A 24,984-nucleotide genomic window follows, 5' to 3' on the forward strand; every position below is an offset into this window, starting at 1 on the left:
ATGTTACTGGAAGCATTGCCACCAACCCGCGGAGTCAGCCTGTACTTGGCTTCGTTATAGGCTGCCATCAGCTTTTCCTCCTTCCCGATGTAACTTCAGCCTGGCATCCTCTTCCGGTACAGTCCTGTCTCATCCAGTTTAAAAGCCTGCTCTGGTAAATACGCCCCTTCATCAATAATTTCTCAAAGCAGGTCAGGAAATTCCCAGCAGCCACCATATCTCACCCACTTTACGTTGTGAAGGTTGATGCTGGCTCTAGCCTTGAGCCCGTGAAATCAGCCATGGCTGGCATTACAGGATGTACCCTGTGATTCTCCCCTGTGGGTCTTCAGATCTTCACACGGGCTTTTAGCTCTCTCTTAAATCAGCATGAAGCCGAGCGGGGCTAGACGCGGGTGCTGGTCCTGCAGCCGCACGCGGAGAAGCTTCTCCGTCTCCTCCGTCGCTTTCCCACGCCTCTGCAGTGTTACGCTCAGCACGGTGTGCACAGCAGACCTCCACACGCCCCATGAGCTTGTCTTGCTCTTGAGAGTCGTGCCGATGGCAGAACGGTTATGAGAGCGAGCGACGGCGACCATGCTTTCACCTTGCCCCACTCTCAGTCATTCCCACTTTCGTTTCCATCAGTATTTCTTGGCACTTCTTAGCAGTACTGGCTACATCACCACTGTTTTTCCACTTGCTTCTGGATATCCTGGCCTTGAAATAAAGATGCACCGCTGTACTCCACATAGTCCTGCAGAGTGAGGTGCACAGAAGCACAAGCACTGGGAGAGGAGGCACGCAGGGGTGTGTGCCAGACGTGAGCCAAAGGGGCTGGACGTGCGCACACGAGCCCACGGCTGTGAGCGCTCACCACTTGAAGGCTCCTGTATAGGGGACGCTCCTGTATCTGCCGTGCACCGAGGGCCTCGTTTGTCCCAATCTGTGAGACTATGAACCTGAATCTGGGAACCAGAACTTCCTCTGTGTTCTCAGATCATTAGCTGTGTGCTCCGCACAACACGCAGACATCGCAGCTTTCATAACAACGTGGGAGTAAAGCTGACTTGGAAACACACTGTTAACAAGCCACCTGCCTTCCTGGGAGAGCACTACTCAGGGCCAGGACTAGACAGCATTCAGAGTCATGCTTTTCCTATTTTTCATCTTCGTTGATAACAAGAACTGATAAAACATCACGTAAATAGAGATGAGAACGTCTTGCTGTAGCAACATCCGTCAATTTCCCAAAGTCTTTCATGTGTCAAAAGCCACATGTTAATGTATTGGAGAAGAAATGACCACCCACTCCAGTATTCTTGCCTGGGAAATCCTGTGGATAGAGGAGCCTGGCCAGCCACTACCCATGGGGTCACAAAGAGTCGGACAAGACTGAGCACACACACAGAAGGCACAGTCAGCCCTGTGCTGTGCTTAGTCGTCCAGTCGTGTCGACTCTTCAGACCCCATGGGTCGTCAGCACTGTGTGTGTGAATGTCTCGGTGTCTAAAGGTATCGTCGTGGGAAAGGGCAGTCTGCCCCCTGCAACGCCGTCCCACCCCAGAGGCTGGGTTTGGGAAGGCCGGCCCCCCACTCTGGGCCAGATGGGCCTGGGGAGGGCGCAGACCCTGTTATCCATCTCTATCCAAGCGGGGGTGGGCGGGGAACTCAGAGCCCCGGTCTGGGCGTCACCTCCACACCCAGGTCTTCTGAGATGACAGCATGGGAGGGGCTGCTGCCACGCGGGTGCAGGCATGGGGCCGCCGGCTCCAGCTGTGCCCTCTGTCCCATGGGAAGGCGTGGGCCAGCTTTTCCACAGCGCCCACTGGGTCCCGTCACTCACCCACTGTGCTCCAGTGGCAACTCTGCCACAGGCCATGGCCACATGCCCACTCAGAGCCCGTGAGGTCAGTGCTCGCTGCACCAGGCTGACTATAAAATAAGCCAGAGCCGCTTCCCTGGTGGCTCAGTGGTTGAGGCTCTTCCTACCAAAGCAGGGGACACAGGTTCAACCCCTGGTTCAGGAGGATCCCACAGGCCACGCAGCAACTGAGCCCACGCTCTAGAAAAGCTGCTGCAACTAGAAAGGACCCCCATGCAGCAATGAAGACCCAGTGCAGACCTAAATAAAGAATGAGATACACCAGAGACGAGCCCTTTACAGTGGGGCTGCTAGGATGTGTCCAGGAAGCAGCTGCAGAACCAGCAGGACATTGCAGGAGACACGGGTGATGTGCCCTGGTCACCAACAGGGCGGCCCAACTCGGTGTAGACTTCCACTCTCCCCACCCTGCAGATGTACAGGGAAGAGGGAAGGCCGTGACTAAGTCGTCATGGGGAAAGGACGGCGCGGGGACCTGCCAACCTCTGGATCCTGCAGAGCCAGTCCAGAAAGTGTGCTGCTGTGGGGAAGGGCCAGCCCCTGATGGAGGTCTCAGGCTTGGGGGGGGTGGGGGCGCGTTATTTGAAAGCAGGCAGCCCAGCTCCCTCAGTGAGCAGCAGACAAGTAAATGACTTGGAATCCAGGGGCAGGCGTCATTTGGGAACATTCGTAGATCTTTAAAAGCACAGGCACATAAAGGTTTTGTGTTTTGTTTGTTTTTAAAAAGTGTGAAGTTAAGGCTTGTACAGGATAAACCCCCTCTCTGAACCTCTGGACAGAGAGTAGGGGATTACCTCACCGCAGTGACCCAAGGCCTGCAAATACTGGTGCTCATAACATGCTTGGGTGAATTACTGAATGAGGTTGAAACTCCAGCTGTGCTACGTATTTTACAAAGACCACGCGTACATCCTCACAATGGCCTGGGTTCCTGCCATGAAGGAGTGAAGTGAAAAGTGAGTCTCGCAGGCAGTGGGCATGGAGGTGCAGCTGGGCTCTGCCGGAAAGACCTAACCCAGGAGGTTGTGCAGGAGGGGTGCCTGAGGGTGGGTACCGCGGGGTCCGAGTGGAAGGGAAGAAGGTCAGGAAGGTGGCAGGGACCCCTGAGCCTGTGCCCGGAGGCCGGTCTGGAGAACGCCTTTGACAGTGGCAAAGGGACGGGGTGATAGAGTGGTAGGGTGATAGGGGCCGGGCTGGAGAGGCCTTGGGGCCACGTGGAGGTGTCGCGAGGGGAAAGGGGACGCCCACCTGGGCCATGGGTCGGGGTGTGGGCGACGGGGACGCCGGCTGCAGTGGAGGGGCCATGAGGAGGCGCCCCGCGCCGGCACCCCTCCTCTGTGTCCGTAACACCCCGGGTGGGTGGGGGCCTAAGCGCCGACCGTGGCGGCCAGGCATCGGTAGGGAGCGGAGAGGGACTGCGGGAGGCGGAAGGCGGGCGGCGAACCCCTCTCCGCCGGTCGGGCGGCTCCGGGACGCGGGGCTGGAAGAGGGGGGCCTGGGACGCCGCAGGTCTTCCCGCGTTTCCTCCGCGTGCCGCCGCCCCCGCGCCCCGGGAGAGGGAAGCCACCCCACCCGCTCGGCCTTTCCGTCTTTCCCACCCTGAGGAGGCGGAGGGACCAGACATTGTTCATTCATTTTATTTCATTTAAATATTTTTTGCTAAGTCATCGCCGGCGCCGCATCTGCGTGCGGGGGGGAGGTGGGGGGTGGGGGGCGGAGCTACGCTGCGAGTCGCCGCAGGTAAACAGCCCCCTCCCCGCGGCGGGACCGCAGCCGCCGCCCGCCGCTCGGGGCGGGGGTCCCGCCGCCGCCCCCGCCGGAAGGACGCGCCGGGGCTGCAGCCGAGGCGGGGGCGGCGGCCCCTGCGCCTCCCGCAGCCCGCGCCGGCCCGGGCGGCCCGACCCCTGCCCGGAGGGCGGCGGCGGAGCGCCCCCCGCCCCCGCCGCGGGCCCCGCGCCCCGGGTCCCCCGCGCCCCCCATGCACCACCTCCTGGAGCCGTCCACGGACATGGCGACGGCGCTGCTGGCCGGGGAGAAGCTGCGCGAGCTGATCCTGCCCGGCGCGCAGGACGACAAGGCGGGCGCGCTGGCCGCGCTGCTGCTGCAGCTCAAGCTGGAGCTGCCGTTTGACCGCGTGGTCACCATCGGCACCGTGCTCGTCCCCATCCTGCTGGTCACCCTGGTCTTCACCAAGAACTTCGCAGGTGAGGCCAGAGGCTAGTGGCGGAAAGGGCGGGGGCCCTCTGGGGTCTCCCTCGCTGACCCAGCCGCCGCGGGCCTCCTCGCTGGGGCCCGCAGTGGGCGCGGTGCCCCGGGTCTCCCCGCAGAGCCCGTGCAGGTGTTGCGGGTCGCTGGGGCTACCTCCCCATGTCTCTCCTCGCTGGACTGATTTACCTTCCCTTGGTTCACACTGCGTGGAGGGGTGCTGCGGTCTAGGCATCGAGGAGACATGGGGTCTGGCCTGGAAGAGGGGAGACCAGGAGGGGGAGTGGGCAGGGTCTGAAAGGAGGAGGAGTGGCCAGGTGGGGGCCCGGAAAGGAGGCTGCAAGTGATGAGGCCCGGGAACACCGAAGACCGCTGCTGGGTGGCGTCCTGGGGCTAGGTGTGGAGTGAAGACCCTGCGAAGTGGGCAGATTCTTATCCAGGGCCCAGGGATGCTCCGGCCACTGGGAACCTGGGTCTGTCTTGGGAAGAGGCCCACCGAGCAGGCAGGGCCTGGAGGAGCAGGCGGTGGGGGCAGTGCACCGCCCTGGCCTCAGCAGGAGGCTGAGCCTGTGAGGCTGATGTGGGGAGAGGAGGGCAGGGGCCAGGCAGTGTGCACGTGACAAGCCGTCAAAGGCTCGGGTCTGCAGACGTGGTCCTGGTTGAACTCAGTGTCGGGGCGCTGAGGGCCTTCTGAGGAGAAGTGACCCCAGGTGAGGCGGGGCGGGGGGAGGTGTGCGGTCCTGGGGCCACCGTCCTCCCGGGGAGCCCACGGGGGTAGGTGGGTGGGAAACCGGAGACAGGAGACAGCACCCCCACCCAGGGTCTGGCTGGCAAGCAGTCTCAGGGTCTAGATGTCCAGGGAGGCCTCTGGGCACCCATCAGCCCGCGGCAGAGAGGGCCCTGCGGCAGCAGGGTGGAGCAGCTCTTCCTGAGGGACGTGGACAGACAGCTTTCTCGAAGGCCTCTCCTTCAGGGGTCCCTGTGACCAGGGCGGACACTGCAGGCTGCCTCATCCAACTCTGGGCAGGGCACACCCACACCCACATGCTCAGACACTCCCGGTCACTCGCGACCTGTCCCCTCGGCACCGAGTCACCACCCTCTGCAGGGTTTGAGCCCCGGGGGGTGGGGCGTCCTGCTGCAGCCAGGAGGATCCTTGTCCCTCCCACCGGGGCCCAGCTGGGCCAGGAGGACCCAGTGCCCAGACCCTCACTTGCTGCCCTGGCGTCGGCGGGGGTCCACCCTATCTGCCTGTCGGAGACTGGGCGAGTGCATGCTGGATGTCCGGCTCATGGTGAGGAGCCGGCCATACGGGACCTCCTTGACACCAAGGCCTGTGTGTGTCCCCCGGCTGGAGGGTGGCTGATGGCGGGAAGACCTGCATGGCTCCGTAGATGCTGCCCACCCTTTAGACCTGCTCTGTGACGGACGGAGGGGACAGCCAGGGGCATAGCTGAGCGCGAGGACCACTAGGAGGGGAGTTGAAGGGTTGCCAGGTTCTCCAGGGGCTTTTCCGATGGCTCCGTGACAGAGAATCTGCCTGCCAGTGCAGGAGACACAGGAGATGCGGGTTGGCTCCCTGGGTCGGGAAGATCCCCTGGAGGAGGGCATGGCAACCCACTCCAGTATGCTTGCCTGGAGAATCCCATGGACAGAGGAGCCTGGTGGGCTGTAGTCCACAGGGTCGCAAAGAGTAGGACACGACTGAGCGCGCAGCACAGAGCAGGTTCTCCAGACGTCATGTGGGCCCTGGGCAGAGGGCCTTCTCCTAAACAGCCGAGTACAGCTCTGGTTTCCTTGTGCTTCGCAGATACCGCTTTTCTCACAATTTGAAGGTTTGTGACAACACTGTATCAAGTCGTTTATCCAACAGCATTTGCTCAATTCACGTCTGTGCTGCATTTTTGCAATTCTCACAATATTTCAAATTTTTCATTATTAATATATTTGTTAAGGTGATCTGTGAGCAGTGATCTTTGATGTTACTATTGCAAAATGATTACGACTCACTGAAGGCTCCGATGATGCATAGCATTTTTTAGCAATAAAGTGTTTTTAATTAAGGTATGTACATTCCTTTTTAGACATGCATACAGTATACAGATATCAACTACAGTGTAGTATAAACATTTTTACACACACTGGAAAAAAAAAATGTGTGACTTGCTTTATCAAGGCATCTGGAGCCAAACCTGCAAAGTCTCCGAGGTGCCTGCAGGTGGGCAGGGTCTCCAAGCGTACTAGGGTGCTCAGGGGCTGGGAGGACCCTGGCCACAGTGCCATCCTCTGGAACGGTGCCCTTCGCAAGCTGGCTGTGTCTCGGGTCCCTGGCAGACACCTGTGCAGACACCGCCGTGTCCGAGTACCCAGTGCTCAGGCTCTGTGGCCCAGCAGTTACCGCATCCCCCGCCCCAGAGTCCAGCCCAGGTCCCGGGCCCCTGCAGGTCAAGTCAGGGACACGTGGCCGCCGTTCCTCCAGGGCAGGAGGAACGTGCGTCCTGAGGCGCCTGCGTGCCACATGTGCTCCCTGCTGGGCGCGGTCTGCTTCGCAGGAGCAGGCAGGAGGGGGAAGGACAGAGATTGGGTGCTGGGCTGGGCCTCCCCTGAGCTGGAGCCCCCTCCACTCCCTCCCGGCAGGCAGGGCTGGTGGCGGGTGTGAGAGGACCCGGGGTGGGGGCCTTGCCTCGGTGCACGGAGGGGCTCACCTCCCCTGTGCCTGCAGCACCACGGCCACGGGAGAGGTCTCCCCTTCCCCTGGGGCCCAGCCGGGGCCTAGACTGGGGGACTGCCCCCCAGGGTCCCTTTCCCCCAGCGGAGAGCACCTCCTGGCCTGGAGTTGGCTGTAAGGACAAAAGTAAGTGACTGAAATGCTGTTTTCTCAACCATGAGGGGGGCTCCTGCACCTTCCCCATGTTCTCGGAGCCTGACTCACCACCAGGCCCCAAACCTGTGTCCTCGTCGGGGACCCTGGGCCATGGGAGCAGCATTTCCTGACCCGCCCCACCCCCAGTACCCCCAGGTGGCACCTCAGCGCCACCCCCGGGCCCACTCGCCCGCGCCCCTCCTGCCTCCAGGCCCCTGACTCCCCAGCGCCCGCCAGGTGCAGTCCGAGGTCCGCACACCCGGAATGAGCCATGGGCCCCGCTCTGGCGATGCTAGGCCCGAGGCCTCCAGGAGGCCGCGAGGCTGAGACGGGGCAGCGGTGGCCTGAGGCTGCGCGTGTGAGAGGGAGGCAGCCTCCATGGACTGGGCCGAGGCACCTATGGGGTGTTTGTGCCCATGGGGTAGCCAGCCCCTAGGCTCCTGCAAGCCACCGGCAGTGACCAGCTGCCTCCCCACTCAAGGGCCAGCTTCATGCAGCAGGCCTGCACAGACAGACGGGCGTGCTGGTCCCCACTGCTTCTGGTCTGTGTTTCCTGGGCTGAGAGGCTTAAGCTGGGGCAGAGGGGGACTGAGTGGCCCGCCCCGGGGCTCCTCAGGTGAGGGGGAGGGTGCCCGCTGTGTTCAGGTTGGGGCACCCGCCTCCTGCCAGCGGGACGCTGCCCTCTAGGCGAGGGGCCCCAGGTGTTGGCGCCTGCCCCCGGAGGGCACACCCTGGCTGGAGCCCAGCCTGATAGCGCAGTGACCCAGCCTTCAGGGCCCAGACCACCCTGCCCTGAGGACAGCGCTGAGGCGGCCAAGCCCTGCCCTCTGGGAGACTCGGGCTGGGGGCCGCGCCTCCCACTGTGGTCTGCACCTGTCCTCACCTGGGGAACAGTTCTTCCTGCGTTCAGGGCAGAGCTCTCACTCTCGCGTGTTGGGCAGACCCTGGGGTCTGGGTGATGACTCCTTCCTGTCCGATCCCTGGAATGGCTCCCCTGCCCACCCAGTGTCCAGGGAACTCAGGCCCACCCTTCCCCAGGACAGAGGGACTTGGGAGGACACCCCTCACCTCTCACAGGCAGGCAGCGCCGCTTTCGCTTTTCTTCAGTCACGCCCCCGTAACCTCTGGCCAGGGAGGACTCGCCCAGGACACCTGCCCTCTTCAGGATGGGTGGTGGTGCCAGGCCCCGGGCCGTGTGGCCTGCGCCCCCTGCTCTGGACTCTGCCCTGTGTGCTGGGGGTGGGGGTGGCACCTGGAGGGAGGCCTGAGGTTCCAAGTGCAGATCTCTGCCCCCCAGGTGGGCAGGGCTGTACCCTCCACCCCCAAGGCAAAGCTGACTGCGGTGGGGGTGGCGGGAGGGGGTGTAGGAGGAGACGCCACGGGACACAGCAGAGACTGGGAAGGGGCCTCGGGCGCGGCAGGCCGGGAGGAGTGCGATGCCCCAGCGCCTTCTCCTCTCCGCCCCCAGAGGAGCCCATTTACTGCTACACGCCGCACAACTTCACCCGCGACCAGGCGCTGTATGCCCGCGGCTACTGCTGGACGGAGCTGCGGGACGCACTGCCCGGCGTGGACGCCAGCCTGTGGCCGTCGCTGTTCGAGCACAAGCTGCTGCCCTACTCGCTGCTGGCCTTCGCGGCGATCATGTACGTGCCTGCGCTGGGCTGGGAGTTCCTGGCGTCCACGCGCCTCACCTCCGAGCTCAACTTCCTGCTGCAGGAAATCGACAACTGCTACCACCGGGCGGCCGAGGGCCGCGCGCCCAAGATCGAGAAGCAGATCCAGTCCAAGGGCCCGGGCATCACGGAGCGCGAGCGGCGCGAGATCATCGAGAACGCGGAGAAGGAGAAGAGCCCCGAGCAGAACCTGTTCGAGAAGTACCTGGAGCGCCGCGGCCGCAGCAACTTCCTGGCCAAGCTCTACCTGGCGCGGCACCTGCTCATCCTGCTGCTCAGCGTGGCGCCCATCTCCTACCTGTGCACCTACTACGCCACCCAGAAGCAGAACGAGTTCACCTGTGCGCTGGGCGCCGCCCCGGGGGGCGGCCCGGCCGTGCGCGTCACCTGCAAGCTGCCGTCGGTGCAGCTGCAGCGCATCGTGGCGGGAGTGGACGTGGTGCTCCTCTGCGCCATGAACCTCGTCATCCTGGTCAACCTCACGCACCTCTTCATCTTCCGCAAGAGCAACTTCGTCTTCGACAAGCTGCACAAGGTGGGCATCAAGACGCGCCGGCAGTGGCGCCGCTCCCAGTTCTGCGACATCAACATCCTGGCCATGTTCTGCAACGAGAACCGGGACCACATCAAGTCGCTCAACCGGCTGGACTTCATCACCAACGAGAGCGACCTCATGTACGACAACGTGGTGCGGCAGCTGCTGGCGGCGCTGGCGCAGTCCAACCACGACGCCACGCCCACCGTGCGCGACGCGGGCGTGCAGACCGTGGACCCCAGCGCCAACCCCGCCGAGCCCGACGGCGAGGCCGAGCCGCCCGTGGTCAAGCGGCCCCGCAAGAAGATGAAGTGGATTCCCAGCAGCAACCCGCTGCCCCAGCCCTTCAAGGAGCCACTGGCCATCATGCGCGTGGAGAACAGCAAGGCCGAGAAGCCCAAGCCCGTGCGCCGCAAGACGGCCACGGACACTCTGATCGCCCCGCTGCTGGACGCAGGCGCGCGCGCCGCGCACCACTACAAGGGCGGCGGGGGCGACGCGGGGCCCGCGGCCGACAAGAAGCATGCCCGCCACTTCTCCCTGGACGTGCACCCCTACATCCTGGGCACCAAGAAGGCCAAGGCCGAGGCCCTGCCCGCTGCACTGCCGGCCTCCCGGAGTCAGGAAGGCGGCTTCCTGTCCCAGGCGGACGAGTGCGCCCTGGGCCTGACAGCGGCGCCCGCGGCAGGTAGGGGCCGGCAGGGCTGGGCGGGGGCCGTGAGCGGGCTAAGGATTGTGCCATCCGGGTGGAAGTGGGGACAGGCAGGGGAGCCAGCTGCGGGCGTGACCCCAGGCGCCTCCCTCGCCCCAGGGCCCGGGGAAGCAACCGCGATGAAGGGCTGGGGGGACACACTGTGAGGTTGCTCAGCTCCTGGAGAAGGTTCTGGAAACTGGCGCCCCTACTCCTGGGGCAGCCAGGGTCTGACCAGGCAGGCTACCGTGCTGGGGAGCGTCAGCGCGCAGGAGGAGGGGGCCGCAGGTGGGGAGGGGCCTGCAGACGCCCTCTGCTCTGGGCTGTTTGCAGATGCCCCGCTCCCGGAGGAAGAGGCCCTGTACTCGGCAGAGCCAGCTCGGGGCGTGCTGCCCCCCGGGGGCCCGTTTCACGTCTGCTCGCCCCCCGCCGCCCCTGCCACCGCCCCTCTGTCGCCAGCCAGCCTGGGCAAGCCTGACCCCCTTGCCATCCTGAGCCGCAACGCCACCCACCCGCTGCTGCACATCAGCACCCTGTACGAGGCCCGGGAGGAGGAGGACGGGGCCCCCAGAGCCCCCCAGGATGTGGGCAGCCTCATCACCATCCCTCCGCCGCAGCAGATCCTCATTGCCACCTTCGACGAGCCAAGGACAGTAGTGAGTACCGTGGAGTTCTGAGGGCCGGGGCTGCCCGCCGGCTGCATGACCGCGCCCCAGGCAGAGGCAGCCTTGCTCTGCCCGGCACTGCCCACGCTCCCCGGCCTCCCGCCCGCATGCCACGGGGCTCAGCACCTCTCCCCTCCCTGGCCCCCCGGATGGCATCATCAGGGTGCTGGCTGGGTCCGGGGCTGGCCAGGACCCCGTGCAGCCCCGCACCCAAAGGCCCAGAGCCGACACCCCCCCAACATCAGGCGCTGCGCTGTGAGATGAAGAATTTATTTTTTTAGTTGATTCTGTCTAGGGCCTGGGATGCTGGCCTGTGAGGGGCCGGGAGGTGGCAGGACGACTCAGGGGGGCGCGGGGGGTGGGGTGGCACCTCAGCCTCAGGCCACCCCTGCAGGGACGGGCGCCCTGGAGGAGGGGCCGGGGCCCCTCCAGTCAGAGGTCAACATGCACTTTCTCCTCATACCCCGACCACCTGTCCTTTATTTTACTATGGTTACTGTAACTAGCGAGTACGTTTATTATGCCTTTAAATCAAAGGATGTCATGCGTGTGACTGCGAGCGTGCCCAGAGAGCAAGGTGCCAGCGTGCCAGTGGGTGTGTGCGTGAGCCGACAAGCGTGGAGTGTGTGCGTGAGTGAGCGTGGGGTGAGGCCAGTGAGGGCAGGAATCCAACGCAATAACCACGTCCCCTCCAGGCCACCAGCGCCACCCCCCCCACCCCGTCCCGCGCCTGAGGGGCCCCGGTGGTCTGTGGGAGCCGAGGGCTGGTGTGGGCGGGGCTCCCTGTTACCTCAGCCACGGTGACATCGTGACAGTGTTAACAAGGTACCCAGCATATCAATAAAGATTATTCTGATACCCCCGAGTCCGAGTGCTCCGTCTCGCCGGAGGCCTGTGCTCCGGCTGGGGCTCCAGCTCTCTGCACGGGGTGGGGGTCTCAGGGAGGCAGGGCGCCGGGAGACGCCCGCTGCCCTCCAGGGGCCCCACCGCAGCTGAGCCAGGCTGTGCGGTCCTCGCTCCCGGCGGACGCCCACGGCCCCCAGCTGGCACGCGTGCACCCTGGGCCCCCGGGTGAGTCCCCGGCTCGGTGGAGACGGAGCGGCCCCCGGGAAGCCGTCCCCCAGCGGATGCCTGAGGGCAGGGCTGCCAGGTGCGCCCGAGGCAACAGCGAGGGCTGGCGGGACGCAGGAGGGCTTCACGGAGGAGGGCCCGTGTTGCGGGGACTTGGGGCAGGGGGCTTTCAGGATGCAGGTGGGGGTGCGGCCGGTCCCACGCGTGCACCGAGGACTCACGAGCCTCCCAGGCCCTGGCAGGAGACCCTGGGGGTCTGAAGGCAGGTGGCTGGGGCAGCCGGGCCAGGAACCCCAGGGCTACAATCACGAGGGGGCTCTGCGGGGGTTAGAGTGGGACCACCTGCCGCACCGTGTGGAGGGCCGACGGAGACCCTAGGCAGGCCCTCTCTGGAGCGGCCCTCCTGCACGCTGTGGGTGATCTGTTGCCCAGGGATGGCATCCTAACGGGTTTCCATCGTCACTCAGGGACAGTGAGGCCCGAGATTTGGGGAGGCCGCCACTGCACAGGCAGCTCCCGAGCGGAGGGCCCAGGGCCGAGCAGGAGGCAGGCGGGGGGACGTGTGGGCAGGGCCTTTCCTGGGGTCTCCACGGGAACGGTGCGTGTGAGGCAGGGTGAGCAGGCTCAGGACCCGTGTGAATACTCTGGGGGCCCTGGTGGCGGGCTGCCCCCGGCTGCCGGGGGCCCAGCCCGGGGGACCCCAAGGGCGGCACCAGGACACACAGAAGCCCGAGGAGGACGGGGCGCCGCGCTCCGGGCGTCCTCCTGGCCTGCGAAGCTGTTCACCATCTCTAAGAACTGGCCGGCTCTGGGAGGGCCGGTCTCTCCAGGGTCAGCACGGCCCCAGACAGCAAACAGCAGGGTTCCCAGCCCTGCCCTAGAAAGCACTCGCCCATACCTGCTGCTCTCCCCTGCCCAGTGTCCCAGGGCACGTGGCCCCTGCCTCTCAGGCTGGCACCATCTCCCCATGTCTGGGGAAGAGACCCAAGGACCCACGCAGGCTGGGCCAGCCCCGCAGGTCACTCAGCTCTGTGGTGATGGTGACCCCAGCACCGGGGCCAAGGTGCCCCCTCCCTGGGAGAGCAGTTAAGCCCCCAGGAACCCAAGCCACCCTGACCTCAGGGGCCCCCACCCTGAGGGCTGGAGGGCAGCCCCCTCCCTGTGGGCTCGCGCCCACGCAGGGCCTGGCTCAGAGCAGAGGTGTGCCAGCCCCCGTGGATGTGCTCACGCGCTGTGTGCACGGGGCGAGGCAGGGCGGGGGCACCCCGGCTCTGAGTCCTGGGCTGTGTCTTCGGCAGGACTGCTCTCCCCAGCCCTGTCCCTGAGCCAAGGCTGGCAGGACGTTTCGGGTCCAGTGTCCTCCAAGGCCTGGGCATGTGAACTGGCTGGTTGCCCTGGTTGGCTGGGGAACAGAGGGAGTCAGAGTCCCACTGAGGCCGACCTCCTCCTGCGGGGCCAGGGGTGCACCTCAGGGGAGCGGGCAGAGGGGCCCCCACGGGAGCCGTCGGCCCAGGACATACGGCCCACAGCGGCTTCCTTGCTCCTCTCCTCCAGTCCTGGGCAGGGCAGTTGGGGGCGCCCTCCCTCTCCTGGGAGGAGGGGCATCAGGAGAACCTCGGACCGCACCTGGACAGCCAGGACGGGAGCCCGGGCCGCATCCCTCACACCAGCTCAGCAGGGGCATCTCAGCCAGGCGGGCTCTCCAGCGGGGCGAAGGCCTGGAGTGAAGGGCAGCGCTCCAGCTCTGCTGTGTGGGTGGCCAAGCCGGCGGGGCGGGCAGAGCCAATCTGTGCCCTGCCAACCCGACAGAGAGGCTGGGCCCAGGCTGTGGGCCAGGAGCCTGGAAGGTAAGGGTCAGCCCGGAGCCGCTCCTTACAGCTCAGACTGCTGGCTAGGAGCCCACCCTGCTCAAGGCTAGACGGGGCGTCTCAACTCAGAACGGGGGAGCCCAGGACCCGCAGGGGCGCCAGGGCGGGGTGCACCCCCTTCCTGGAGCTGACCAGGCAAGGCGGATGGGGCCGGCCTTACTCTGGGCTCCCCGTCCGGCTGCGCACCCCGCACCCCGTCCGCCCTGCCCCCGCCCTTACCTCCCCGGACGCCATCCGCCAGGCCGAGGGGGCGCCCAGGCACCCGAACCGGCGCGATCTGCGGTCTGGAATCTGCCTCTAGCGTTGCATTGATGATTCTGTATTATAGCAGGCCGCACGAATATCCACTCCCTTTTACTGACCGGGAGCTGCAGCCAAAGAATTTTGGAGCGCTTCGCAACGCCTCGCCACTAAGGCGGCAGGCCTGGGACTCGAACCCACGTCCTGGGCCGCCGCTTAGCCCTCGGAGCTTGGCGCGGGAGGAGGGGCCGGGCAGTGCTTCTCGCGCGCGGCCTCCTGGGAAGTGAAGTCCTCGCCTAGTCGCGCGCAGCCCCCTGGGAACTGTAGTTCGCAGGCGCGGGTCAGGCCCGCTGCAAGCGCAGGCAGACGGCGCGTCGAACTACGCTTCCCGGCAAGCCGCGCGCCTCCACCGCCCGCCCCGGCCCGTCCGCGGCCCGTCTGGCCGCCCCGCCCCGCAGCTCCGGCCCGCCCCGTCCGGTGGGCGCCGCGCCGCATGGAGGCCGGCTGAGGAACGCCGCCCAGCCCGGTACGCCGCGCGGCTCGGTCCCGGGCGGGGGGCGCGCGGGGCGGGGGCGGGGGCGGGGGCGGTCCAGGCCGGGCCCAGTCAGCCCGCGGCGCGCGGCCCCGGGCCGGAGGGTCAGCGCCGGCCTCCGCGGGGCGCTCGGTGCCGAGGACGACGGCGAGGGCGCGAGGGCGCTGCGGGCCGGGGGCGGGGACCCGGCCGGGTCGGGGCCGGGGCCGGGGCCGGGGCCGGGGTCGGGGGCGGTCCGAGCGGGCGGCCCGGCTCCGCAGGGGCGGCAGCGCGGCCTCGGAGGGGGTCCCTGGGCCCTTCGCGGCGCGGGCGGCCTCTGCCCTTCAGGCCGAGGAGTCGGGGCTGCCATATGGAGTCCCGGAGCCCAGACTCCGAGGCTGGGGTCCCGGCGCGCTCTACTCACCTCGATTCTGGGAGCAGCTTTATTGAGGCGTAACTTACATGCCGCAAAGTTCTCACATGCGTCTCGGTGAAAACTGTCCCGAGAAAGAAAACCGAGGCTCACGGAGGGCAGCGACGAAGTCCTCGGCGGACTTCGGGTGTCAGGGCCACCGCATCCGGAGATGAGTGGCCTCCAGCTGGCGTCCTCCGGGCTTTCGGGGTTCCCCGGAGAGAAGGGTGTAAGGCCACTGGCTCGCGGCGCCCCCGTGAAGGCGGCACTGTCTCCGGGCTCTCCCTGGCTGTCGTGCCCGCCCCCTTGTTGTGTGACTGGGAGGGAGCCCCCTGACCTTGGCGCCACTGGGCAGCCTTGCAGGATGGCGGTGATGCTGCGGTGTCAGGCCTCGGGCAAAACCGCCAGGAGAGGGCCCAGCCAGGAGGGGCAGGAAGGCCCCCCCGCCCCAGTGCCCCCATGGAGGTCAGCATGGGGACCCCACTGGGCAGAGTCCAGGTTCCAGGCGGGTTGGCCAGGTGTGCTAGGCCTCCAGCTCAGGTGTGACCTGACCCTTTACCCATATCCTGACCTTTGCCACAGCTCCGTAAAACAGCCTGCCAGACCCAGGGGGGTTTCCGGTGGCTTCAGAAGTGGGGGTGTAGGCGTGTAGCTTCAAGCCACACTCCGCTGCCTCCCACTCAGTCTCTCTGCAGTCTGTCCAGTTTGGGATCCCTGACCTCCTGAGCAGGCAGGCCTCGTGGGCTGATTGGGAGCTGGTTTTTCTGGAAACTCCATCTGGCGCTGGTCAGCTCTTGGCCAGCAAGGGGACGCCCGGCTGGGGTCTGGGAGGCGTTTCTGGCTTCCTGAGTTTTAGAGGCAGATGAGAGGGAATGACTGAGTGTGATCATTACAGAATACCACCGATGGGGCTGAAGCAACCGTTTCCTCACAGTCCTGGGGACAAAATTCAAGACCAAGGTGCTGGCTGCCTTGGTTGCTGGCCTTCTCGCCATGCCCTCCCAGACCAGCCCTCCCAGGGCTCTTCCCAGGAAGGCTCTATCTAGTCCTATCCTGGGGCCCAGCCTCGTGACCTTACCTCATCCGAGTCATTTCCCAGAGCCCCTGCCTCCTAATTTCATCCCATTGGGCCCAGGGCTTCAAAATATGAATTAGAGGGGCCACAGCCCAGTCCATAGCAGTGGGACCCTGGAGAGGAGACGGCGACCCACGCAGCCTGCTGTCTGTGGTCTGTGCTGTGCGGGGCGTTCAGCAGGCTGTTTGCTGCGCTAACACCACGTCCAGCAAGAGCACCCGACACGACACGTTCCCTGGGGGTCCCCAACGCAGGCGGGGCTCTCCCTGCCTGTGAGTCGGTGCGTTCTTTGGTGAACCCGGCAAAGTGGGTCCTCTTGGGGGTCGGGGGCTGCCTGGCATTTGGAGTCTGTTTCCCCGGAAGTGTGTGGGTGGAGCCAGATCATGGTCACGCCCCTTCTGCGGAGGCGCCTCCTGAAGTCGGGCTGCTGGTCCTCCTGCCCCAGGGAAGGACGCCGACGTGCCATCTGAGCGCAGCACACCCTGTGCCCATCATGGGATGGCTGGGTGGCTCTTCGAACCACTGCGACCCTGGAGGCCGGAGTTAAGCGTCCGGGCAGATTGGGGGGGCCTGCCCGAGGCCACGCTGTGCCAGGTAGCAGTCTGAGAGTGGCCAGCCCTGCGGATGTCCCCCACCGCGCGGTGGCTGACAGCCCAGCTGCCTGTTTGCTGGAGGACCGGCCTCGGGCCACCCAGCTCAGGAGGCCTCCCCAGGCCGTGCTCCCTGAGTCAAACTCAGCGGTGACAGCTGTTGGGGTACAGGGAGAGTACCTGGATCAGGCAGAAAGGTCTGCTTTGTGCCGGCTCCCCAAGGGCTCGGCGTTGGTGTCCGGGTTGCTGGGTGGAAGCCTGGCGCGGGATCCCTGGGGCTGGGCATGGAGCCTGGGGTCTGCTGGGCCCGGAGCCTGGGGTCTGCTGGGCTGGGCTGCCAGGACCTGTCCTCCAGAGATCCAGAAACCCACCTGCGGTGTGAGGAGGGGGAGGCCGGGCCCTTGCTCCCCTCCAGGCAGCCGAGCGGTCGGTCCCAGCTGTAAAGGTTTGAGGGTGTGTGGTGGTGGGAGGAGGGTCGACGACCCTCTGAACTGGTTCTGGAGGGGTCCGGCGGGGGCCCTGACTGAGCTTCCGGGAAACCGGACACTGGGAGGTGAGAGAAGTGGAGATGCTCTCAGAATCACGGGCTCTTGGCTCTTCCCACCTGACGCCTCCCAGGCCAGGCACCTGCCCTGGGGCACTCCCAGGTCCTGGATCCAGGTGCTGTGGTCATGGCCCAGCTGTCTGGGGGCTCATGGCCCGTCTGCCCCCGGGGACAGAGGGTGGGTCTGGGGTGCTGACCAGACTGCGGCCCCCAGGCCCAGGGGAGGGAGACTGAGGCTTGCTGGCCTGCTTCCCGCTGGCTGTCACACAAGCTTCCCAGGACAGCAGGGATGCTTCCTGGAGAAGCTTCTCTGATCCTCTGGCACCTCGTGTGAAGGGGACCCAGGGGGCTTTCCTGGGCCAGCTTGGGAACCTGAGAGCAGGGAGGGCCAAGCCGGGTGCCCGCGAACGCAGCTTCCTGTTTCTTTTCCTGTTGGGGCCTTCGGTCTGTGAAGCAGGAAGGAGGCGGCCCTGGGGCTGGTGAGGCCAGTGAGCCACCCTCCGTGGGGACCGGGTGCCCCAGCGCAGCAGCTGCTCCGGGTGGGGGGCTCCAGGGCCCGGCCTGCTCAGACCCCACGCTGGCCCCCCACCCCCCACAGAGGCCCCCAGCTCTGCCTGCTGCTCCTCGGTCAGGGCCTGTCCATCGCTCTCGGGACCCTCCCCCCAACTTCATTCCCAGGAGCCCCAGGCCAGGACGCCGGCACTCCGAGTGAGGCTGGGAAGGGAGCCCGGATGAGAGTTGGGCCCAGGGTACAAGGGGGAGGAACCTGATCTGGTGTCGTGTTTATTTTACCGCCTCTACTTCCTCTTTGTTGTGAAACTGGAGCTGATGGGGCCTTGGGCATGTCCTGCTGCCTGCGTGGACCTCTCAGGCACACCCCGTGGTTCACGTGTGACCGCGTAGGCGCGAGAGCCCACAACAGCACCGAGCCACAACCAGATCAGAGTTGTTCCTCTCGTGACAGTCCCATCACCTGTCAGACACTCCAGTGGGCTCGGCCTGTGGGTGCCCCGCAGGACCCCAGCCCTCAACTCAGCTGGAACCGAGGCTTTTTCAGTTTCCGGTTTGTTTCCAGGGGCACCTTGGGAGGTTCAGGTCACGGCTGTGCGGCAGGCACTGCTTCTGTCCTCAGTGAGGAGGGACAGAACACCACGTCCCGGCCCCGACCCCCTACCCTGTCCCTCCAACACCCCTACCGTGACCCCCACCCTGCCCCCGACACCCCACCCTGCCCCTGACACCCCCACCCTGTCCCCCTGACGCCCCCACCCTGTCCCCCTGACGCCCCCACCCTGCCCCGACACCCCCACCCTGCCCTCCTGACACCCCCACCCACCCCATTCCTGACACCCCACCCTGTCCCCCTGACGCCCCCCACCCTGTCGCCCCGACACCCCCACCCTGCCCCCTGAGCCCCCACCCCATCCCCCTGACGCCCCCACCACCCCGACCCTTGGTGTCCGCGGGTGAGAACAGCCTCCCTGGGCTCCAGCCCCCAGCTGCCCTCTGGTAGGAGCAGTGCAGAGGCTCACGGACGACCCCGGGGACTTGGTTTCTCGGTCAGCTTCTTAGAAGGAGGCTGGATTCCTCCTGCGTCTGTGCTCGCGCGCGCTGTGAGACTCACACCCATGCCAGCGCTGCTGGGACGTGTGCGTCACTGCCCGTGAGAGCAGGCCTGTGGCCACGCGGCCTCCCGCGCCAGCTCAACAGACTCCCTCCCGCTGCTCGGTGTCATTTTTTTAGGGAATGTTATAAACTGTGTTTTTGTTCCAAAGTCAAAACGGAAGCACCAGGTCTGGCCAACTCCCCCGTGGGGTGTCCCCCTGTTGGACAAGCGGAGTGGGTGCATCCCCCCGTTAGCGACTCCAGGCTCGCTGCCCTGGCGTCCCCGCTCTACGCCCAGGGCCCAGGGCCTGCCCACAGGTTGTTCCAAACGCTGGAGCCCTTGGCACGCTGAGCCCCATGCCCGGCCCTGGGCCCCAGGTGAGGACACGGCCCCTGTTTTCTCAGGCTTCACGCGTCAGTGCCAGAGCTACTGCCAGCCATGGAGGAGCCGGAGGAGCAGCCGCCCCACGAGGTCAGAGGCCCGGTGGCGGGTGCGGGGGCTCCTGTGCCCAGAGGCGCCTCCCCAGTTTTCCCGCCGTGTTGCTGGCCAGTTGAGGGCTGCGCCGGGCGCCATGGGGAGCATGTCGGGGACACATGGCCCTCGGCCCCACAGCCCAGGGGCAGCACAGCCTCAGCGCCTCCTCCTTCCGCAGGCCGACACGGAGCCCGTCGTGACTTCAGGGGCCTCGGAGGCGGTGCCCAGGGTGCTCCCCGGAGACCCCCAGAATCTGTGTGCGTGCTCCCCAGGGTCCCCGTGGGGTGGGGCTTGGGCCAGGGCTTGGTGGGCCGGGGGCTTCAGAGTCGCGGCCTCTCCTGGGCCCCTCGGCAGCCTGGGGCTCCTACCACGACGCTCATCCTGGTGGGCGAGGACCGGCGGCTTGAGACTGGGAGGGACCCCCATGTGGGCGGGCGTCCCTGAGCTGGGGTTCGCTGTCCCACAGCCGACGTGGACGCGTTCAACCTGCTGCTGGAGATGAAGCTGAAGAGGCGGCGAGAGCGGCCCAACCTCCCGCACACGGTGACTGAGCTGGTGGCTGAGGACGGCAGCCGGGTGTACGTGGTGGGCACGGCCCACTTCAGCGATGATAGCAAGCGGGACGTGGTGAAGGTGAGGCTGCAGGGCAGGCAGACTGGCCTCCCCTTCCCAGCTTCCCGGCTTCACATGCTGAGCTGTATGCACAGTGGCCAAGCCGGGGGTGGGGTCGCTGCGGGGTGGGCGTGTCCCTGAACTGGCGTGTCCGCGGCAGACCATCCGGGAGGTGCAGCCCGATGTGGTGGTGGTGGAGCTGTGCCAGTACCGCGTGTCCATGCTGAAGATGGACGAGCGCACACTGCTGCGCGAGGCCAAGGAGATCAGCCTGGAGAAGCTTCAGCAGGCCATCAGGCAGGTGCGGCCATCGGGCGGGCCGGGTCTGGGGCTCTGCCCGAGGCGCCGGAGGAGAGCCAGCTGGCCCCCAGCCCTGAGGCGAGAGCCGCTCCGGCCCTGGGGACCCCGGGGGTGCTGGCAGGGGTGCGGGCAAGGGGGCTTCAGTGTGTCCTGGAGCCCGAAGCCGAGACCCCCACTGCTTGTCCCTCCCCAGGGACACAGCACCGAGGGAGGTGTGGGCAGGGGACTTGTGTCTGGGCTGGAGGGCCGAGGGCAGGGGGCTCAGTGGGGCCGCGGGTCTGCCTCTGGCCTGAGCCTGTGTGGTGGACACAGCCCCAGGCGGCCTGCAGGAGCCCAGCCCCAGCATGGCTGACATGCCCCCCGACCCCACAGAACGGTGTCGCATCAGGACTGATGCAGATGCTCCTGCTGAAGGTGTCCGCCCACATCACCGAGCAGCTGGGCGTAGCCCCCGGCGGCGAGTTCAGGGAGGCCTTCAAGGAGGTGGGCCCGGGCCCGACCGGGGGCTGGGGCTTGGGAGCCGCCCCGGGGTCCCCCACCGACACCCCAACATCCCACCTCCACCCAGGCCAGCAGGGTGCCGTTCTGCAAGTTCCACCTGGGCGACCGGCCCATCCCCGTCACCTTCAAGAGGGCCATCGCCGCCCTCTCCCTCTGGCAGAAGGTCAAGTTGGCCTGGGGCCTGTGCTTCCTGTCGGACCCCATCAGGTAGGTCCAGTCGGCCTCCCAGCTGGGGAGGCGGCCGGATGTGAGCCACAGTGACCGCCCCTGTGAGGCCTGCTCCCCGAGTTCCCGGGCGGGACCTCCTTCCACGGGGTCCCAGTGGGGGGGATCCCCGCCCTGGGCCCGCCGCCCCAGCGCCGGCCGCCTCCCCGCAGCAAGGACGACGTGGAGCGTTGCAAGCAGAAGGACCTGCTGGAGCAGATGATGGCGGAGATGGTGGGCGAATTCCCCGACCTGCACCGCACCATTGTGTCTGAGCGCGACGTCTACCTGACCTACATGCTGCGCCAGGCCGCTCGCCGCCTGGAGCTGCCGCGCGCCTCCGACGGTGAGCACGGCGCCCGCGGGCACGGGGCCCCGCGGGGTCGGGGGTGCTCAGGTGCTCATGCGTCTCCCACCCCAGCCGAGCCCAGGAAGTGCGTCCCCTCCGTGGTGGTGGGCGTCGTGGGCATGGGCCACGTCCCTGGCATTGAGAAGAACTGGACCACTGACCTCAACATCCAGGAGATCATGACGTGAGTGCTGTGCACCCCCCCCACACACAGAGCCGGGCTGGGGGCTGGGACCGCCCCCCCAGCCAGCCCAGCCCGCCCTCCCTCCCCAGCGTGCCCCCACCGTCCGCCTCGGGCAGAGTGTCCCGCCTGGCCGTGAAGGCCGCCGCCCTGGGCCTCCTGGGCTACGGCCTCTACTGGACGGGGCGCCGCGCCGTCAGCCTGCTCCTGGCCCTGCCCGCTGCCCGGCACTGCCTGCAGAGGCTCTCCGATGCCTGGCCGCAGAAGTAGCAGGACAGACAGAGCCCACGCGTCCGTGTGGAGGGCCGCCCTGCCGGGTCCCGGCCCAGCCTCACCTGCCCGCCCCCAGCCCGCCCAAATAAAAGAATCGGTTCACTGTATGAGCTCCGGCTTCCCACCAGCCCCTCCACCCCGCCCCCGCCCCTGTGGGCTGTTAGGAGGCTCACGGGCAGGAGGAGCCTGGGCGAGGGCGGGGCTCGGGAGTCCGACCAGCCGCTTCCTCCCTGTGCCTTCTCTCCGAGGCGGGCGGCAGGGGTGTCTCATGGGGGCTCGGGCTGCTCCCTGGGTGGGCTGCAGCCATGCAGCCTTGGGGTGTCCCCTGGGCGCGACTCCGCCAGGCTCAGGCCCCCAGGAAGCGCCAGCAGCAGCTCTGCCTGCAGAGATTGTGTGTTTTGGGCTTTTAAAAATGTCTGAAACTTTTTTACTCAGGTAATTTTAACTTAAACTTAAGCAAATGTCAGGAAATACTAGCCTTAAACCTGGTTGGGACAGAGAACATCTTTTTCTTGAGTCTCAGTCCTGGGAAGATGAGCATGTGGGCAGCCGCCTGCCTCCAGCTGCTGGGGGCCCAGGACTCCACCCTCTCCGGTGGCTGACCTTGCTTCCTGTGCGGCTGGCAGAAGGACCCGGGGTTGCCCTTTGCCCTCTGGACAGACAGCCGGTGGCTGCCAGCAGGGCGTCCACCTTGCATGGGACCCAGCCTGGGTACAGTCGGGCCCCACACAGCACTCACCTCGTCACCGCCTGTCTGCGTGTCTCCTGGGCTCCTGTCAGCGTAGCACCTGGGGCCCACGGCCACATCTGATTGTGTGTGTGTTGATTCAGTGTCCAGATGAGGTGAAATCCACACCCCGGGCTGGACCAGGTTGTTGTCATTCACATGCTCGTACATCCGTCTCTTAGAAACTGAAATAAAATCTAATTTTGGAAGCTGTCTGGTGAAATGTGTGGGAAGGGGACTCCAGTGAAAGGCGGGTTGGGGAGGCGCCAGCGTGCTGGTGGCTCCCAACCGCCCCCCCACCCCACCCGCAGGGCCCTGCCCTGACCCTGCAGCCCACCCTGCAGTGCCGCCCAGCCCAGCCCATCCGGGAGGAGGTGGGCTGGGACCTGCAGCTCAGATCTGCCTGGAAAGCCCAGAGCAGAGAGGAGCCTTTCCCCCGTAACACGTGCTCAGCTACGTGATGGGTCTCCTCTGTGCTCCTCTGCCCCGGGCCAGCTCAGAGGGGCAGAGTCAAAGGCCCGTAAGAGTGGCCGGCGGGCATAGTGAGCTGGGGATCCCCAGGGCTACTAGGTCTCCCCCTGCCAGGGGTCTTCTCTCCACTGGCACAGGGAGTGGGGCTGGGACCCCCAAGGCCTGACCGGGGGTGGGGAGCAGGAGGGGCCGAGTGGACTCTGACCCTTCACCCCACAAGTCTGCACCCTGTAGGCCTCTTGCTGCCTGTGAGGACCCTGCAGGGTCCCTGCCCTGAGCATCCTGGGGAGGGGCAGACAGGGACCAGGCTCCTCCAGCCCCAAGCTGGTGGGCAGCTGGGCAAGGGAGGAGGGCAGGAAAGCCAAGGCAGGCGGGCGAGGGCCGGGTGGGACCCACCGGGGCAGCGGTGACCACGGCAGTGGGAGGAATCCAGGGCAGGGGCAGCCTCTTCCAGAGGAGGAGGCCTGAGGGTGAAGGGACAGTGACCAGGTGGCGAGTCACCTGCTGGGTCACCCGCAGGCCCTTCTCGGACCCTGGTCCCCCTAGAGCTCTGAGCCCTCCTGGCCACGTCTCCCCGGGAGTGGCTGCTCTCAGACCCCGGCGGTGTGTGTCAGCCCGCTGGGGAGCCGCGCCCCCTTCCAGAGTGCAGCTGGCAGCCCGGGGGTGCAGAGACGGTTTGTGCGTCACACTGGTGAGAACAAGAGGTGTCAGCGTCGGAGGTTGGGGGGAAAGCCGGCGCCAGCCACCCCTGCTCAGAGACCATACTCAGGTGCTAGCTCCTGGGACCGAAAGGCAAGGAGGAACCAGAACACCAGACGCAGTTAGGTATAAAGCCCAGCCTGAGGCCTGGAGAGTTACTTTGAATCTTCACCCTGGGAATTTTAATGTATCCAACCCAAGTCTGTGTTACATTGACAAGCAGAAAAGCAACAAGGTTTCATCTTTCAAATATATGACAAGTACTTGGAGGAGAGGGGCCTGTGTGCCCACCCAGGCGCTCATACAGGAGGTGCTGGCCTCCCTGCCCACCGGGCTCCTCTGTGAGGGGGCACGGCCAGTGGAGACTGGGGCGGGGCGGCGGGGGGGGAGCGGCTGGACTCTGAGAGGCGCCGGCAGAACTAGAGACTGGGTCCCAGGACCTCGTCAGAGAACACAGGACAGGCCAGGGGTGGCCAGTGCAACAGGCCTGAGCCTGGGTCCCCCCACGGGTGACCCTTGAGCCTGAGCCTGGGTCCCCCCACGGGTGACCCCTGAGCTGGGCCCCCCCCGCCCACGGGTGGCCCCTGGCTGGGGCCAGAGCAAACGTGGGGCCTGGCCTCCCAGCCTGGCCTGTGCACCACGCTGCTGGTGGACCTGCCGGACACGGACAGCCACACGCTGCGGGCCCGCTGCGATGACCGTGTGGACCTCCTGGACCAGTTTTACTGGCCGCCCCTCGGCCTGTCCTCGGCCACAGGTGAGTGCCTGGGGGGCTGGGGGCTCTGCTGACAACCCCCCTGCCCACAAGCACCCCGTTTTGCTGACATGCTTTCCAGACTGGGGGCTGGGGAGAAGGCTGAGGCCCCAGAGACCCATCTTCTCGGCCTACCGCTGCCAGTCTGCGCGCTCTGGGAAAGGAAGGTGCTCCCAGGGGTCTGGGGGCCCAGGGGGCCAGGGTCCATAATGAGGGTGCAGTCAGGGCCACACAGGGGCACCAACAACGGGGGGCCCACAGGCCTAGGCGGGCCCGGCCTCACTCAGTGCACCTGCCTGTTGGCTGAGTTTCTACAGAGAGGGCCCAGGAAGGGGCCTGCTCAGCTCCACACAGCAGGGCCACATGGACCCACCTGTACAGGACGGACTAGGAAAGTCCAGAGGCCATGTGGCCAAACGGGGAGGCAGAGTCAAGGCTGCAGGGCGGGGAGGGCCACTGCCGCTCCCGGGTTGACCTGCTGGGACCACTGGAACCAACCTGATGTTCCCTCTGCTGTGTGCGGCCAGCAGGACAGACAGAGCCTGACACCCACAGGCTCTCAAAACCCAGGCCCACCAGGTTCCAGAGTGTGGGCAGGGCGGGGCGAGGCGGGGGCAGGAGGCAGGTCAGGAAGATGGGGAGCTCAGGTTGGTCTCTCAGGCAGTTAGGAAGAAGGCTGGGCACGGAGGACTCTGCCCGCAGGCCAGGTGAGAAGACCCCAGGTGGGCCCAGGGGGAAGGGAAGCTGTCGGGCTGTAGGAGGAAACTCTGGGTGCCGAGCACCTGCCAGACCCTCACCGCGTTGTCCCAGTCATCCAGGCAGACCGTAGCATCCTTGCTCCTCTCCCAGAGGGGACCGGAGCTGGAGGGGGTGGAGCCGGCAGGGCAGAGCGGGGGGGGGGGGGGGGGGGGGGGGGGGGGGTCACAGGAGGTCTGGGAACTGTGCGGTGGCCCCCGGAGGCAGTTCCGGGCAGCCCCTCATGTCAGATGTGGATCGGGGCTGTTGGACAGAGTGGCCCGGACA

The 24,984-nt window shown here is 66.2% G+C and overlaps 2 protein-coding genes and 1 long non-coding RNA gene across 7 annotated transcripts; 2 read left to right on the top strand and 1 right to left on the bottom strand.

Moving 5' to 3' along the window:
* Positions 1–3,819: 3,819 nt before the first annotated feature.
* Positions 3,820–11,362, top strand: PANX2 (pannexin 2). The gene is made up of 3 exons (NM_001102225.2): positions 3,820–4,068; positions 8,401–9,831; positions 10,168–11,362. Exons 1-3 carry the CDS (start codon positions 3,843–3,845, stop codon positions 10,509–10,511), a joined length of 2,001 nt encoding a protein of 666 aa, NP_001095695.2. The 5' UTR covers positions 3,820–3,842; the 3' UTR covers positions 10,512–11,362.
* On the bottom strand, positions 10,993–14,081 carry LOC101904344 (uncharacterized). The gene is made up of 3 exons (XR_009494728.1): positions 13,658–14,081; positions 13,197–13,364; positions 10,993–12,972 (listed from the first exon to the last, which is right to left on the bottom strand). It is a non-coding gene; the product is annotated as an uncharacterized lncRNA (long non-coding RNA).
* Positions 14,082–14,134: 53 nt separating this feature from the next.
* Positions 14,135–22,246, top strand: TRABD (TraB domain containing). Of its 5 annotated transcripts, none has more exons than XM_005207516.5 (10): positions 14,158–16,270; positions 18,821–18,887; positions 19,069–19,147; positions 19,357–19,523; positions 19,663–19,803; positions 20,175–20,285; positions 20,371–20,510; positions 20,681–20,853; positions 20,929–21,040; positions 21,130–22,246. In XM_005207516.5, the coding sequence occupies exons 2-10, from the start codon at positions 18,855–18,857 to the stop codon at positions 21,305–21,307; spliced, it is 1,134 nt and encodes a 377-aa protein (XP_005207573.1). In that variant the 5' UTR covers positions 14,158–16,270; positions 18,821–18,854; the 3' UTR covers positions 21,308–22,246.
* Positions 22,247–24,984: the final 2,738 nt, after the last annotated feature.

Source organism: Bos taurus, chromosome 5, assembly GCF_002263795.3.
Source record: "Bos taurus isolate L1 Dominette 01449 registration number 42190680 breed Hereford chromosome 5, ARS-UCD2.0, whole genome shotgun sequence".
NCBI lineage: Eukaryota > Metazoa > Chordata > Mammalia > Artiodactyla > Bovidae > Bos > Bos taurus.

Excerpts from the sequence above, each read along its gene's own strand:
- TRABD (XM_010805824.3), top strand. The coding sequence starts at position 17,653 with ATGTCCTGCTGCCTGCGTGGACCTCTCAGGCACACCCCGTGGTTCACG. Across the intron at positions 20,511-20,680 it reads TTCCTGTCGGACCCCATCAG|CAAGGACGACGTGGAGCGTT; the intron begins GTAGGTCCAGTC and ends GCCTCCCCGCAG. Across the intron at positions 21,041-21,129 it reads AACATCCAGGAGATCATGAC|CGTGCCCCCACCGTCCGCCT; the intron begins GTGAGTGCTGTG and ends CTCCCTCCCCAG.
- PANX2 (NM_001102225.2), top strand. The coding sequence starts at position 3,843 with ATGCACCACCTCCTGGAGCCGTCCACGGACATGGCGACGGCGCTGCTG. Across the intron at positions 4,069-8,400 it reads CTTCACCAAGAACTTCGCAG|AGGAGCCCATTTACTGCTAC; the intron begins GTGAGGCCAGAG and ends CTCCGCCCCCAG. Across the intron at positions 9,832-10,167 it reads GACAGCGGCGCCCGCGGCAG|ATGCCCCGCTCCCGGAGGAA; the intron begins GTAGGGGCCGGC and ends GGCTGTTTGCAG.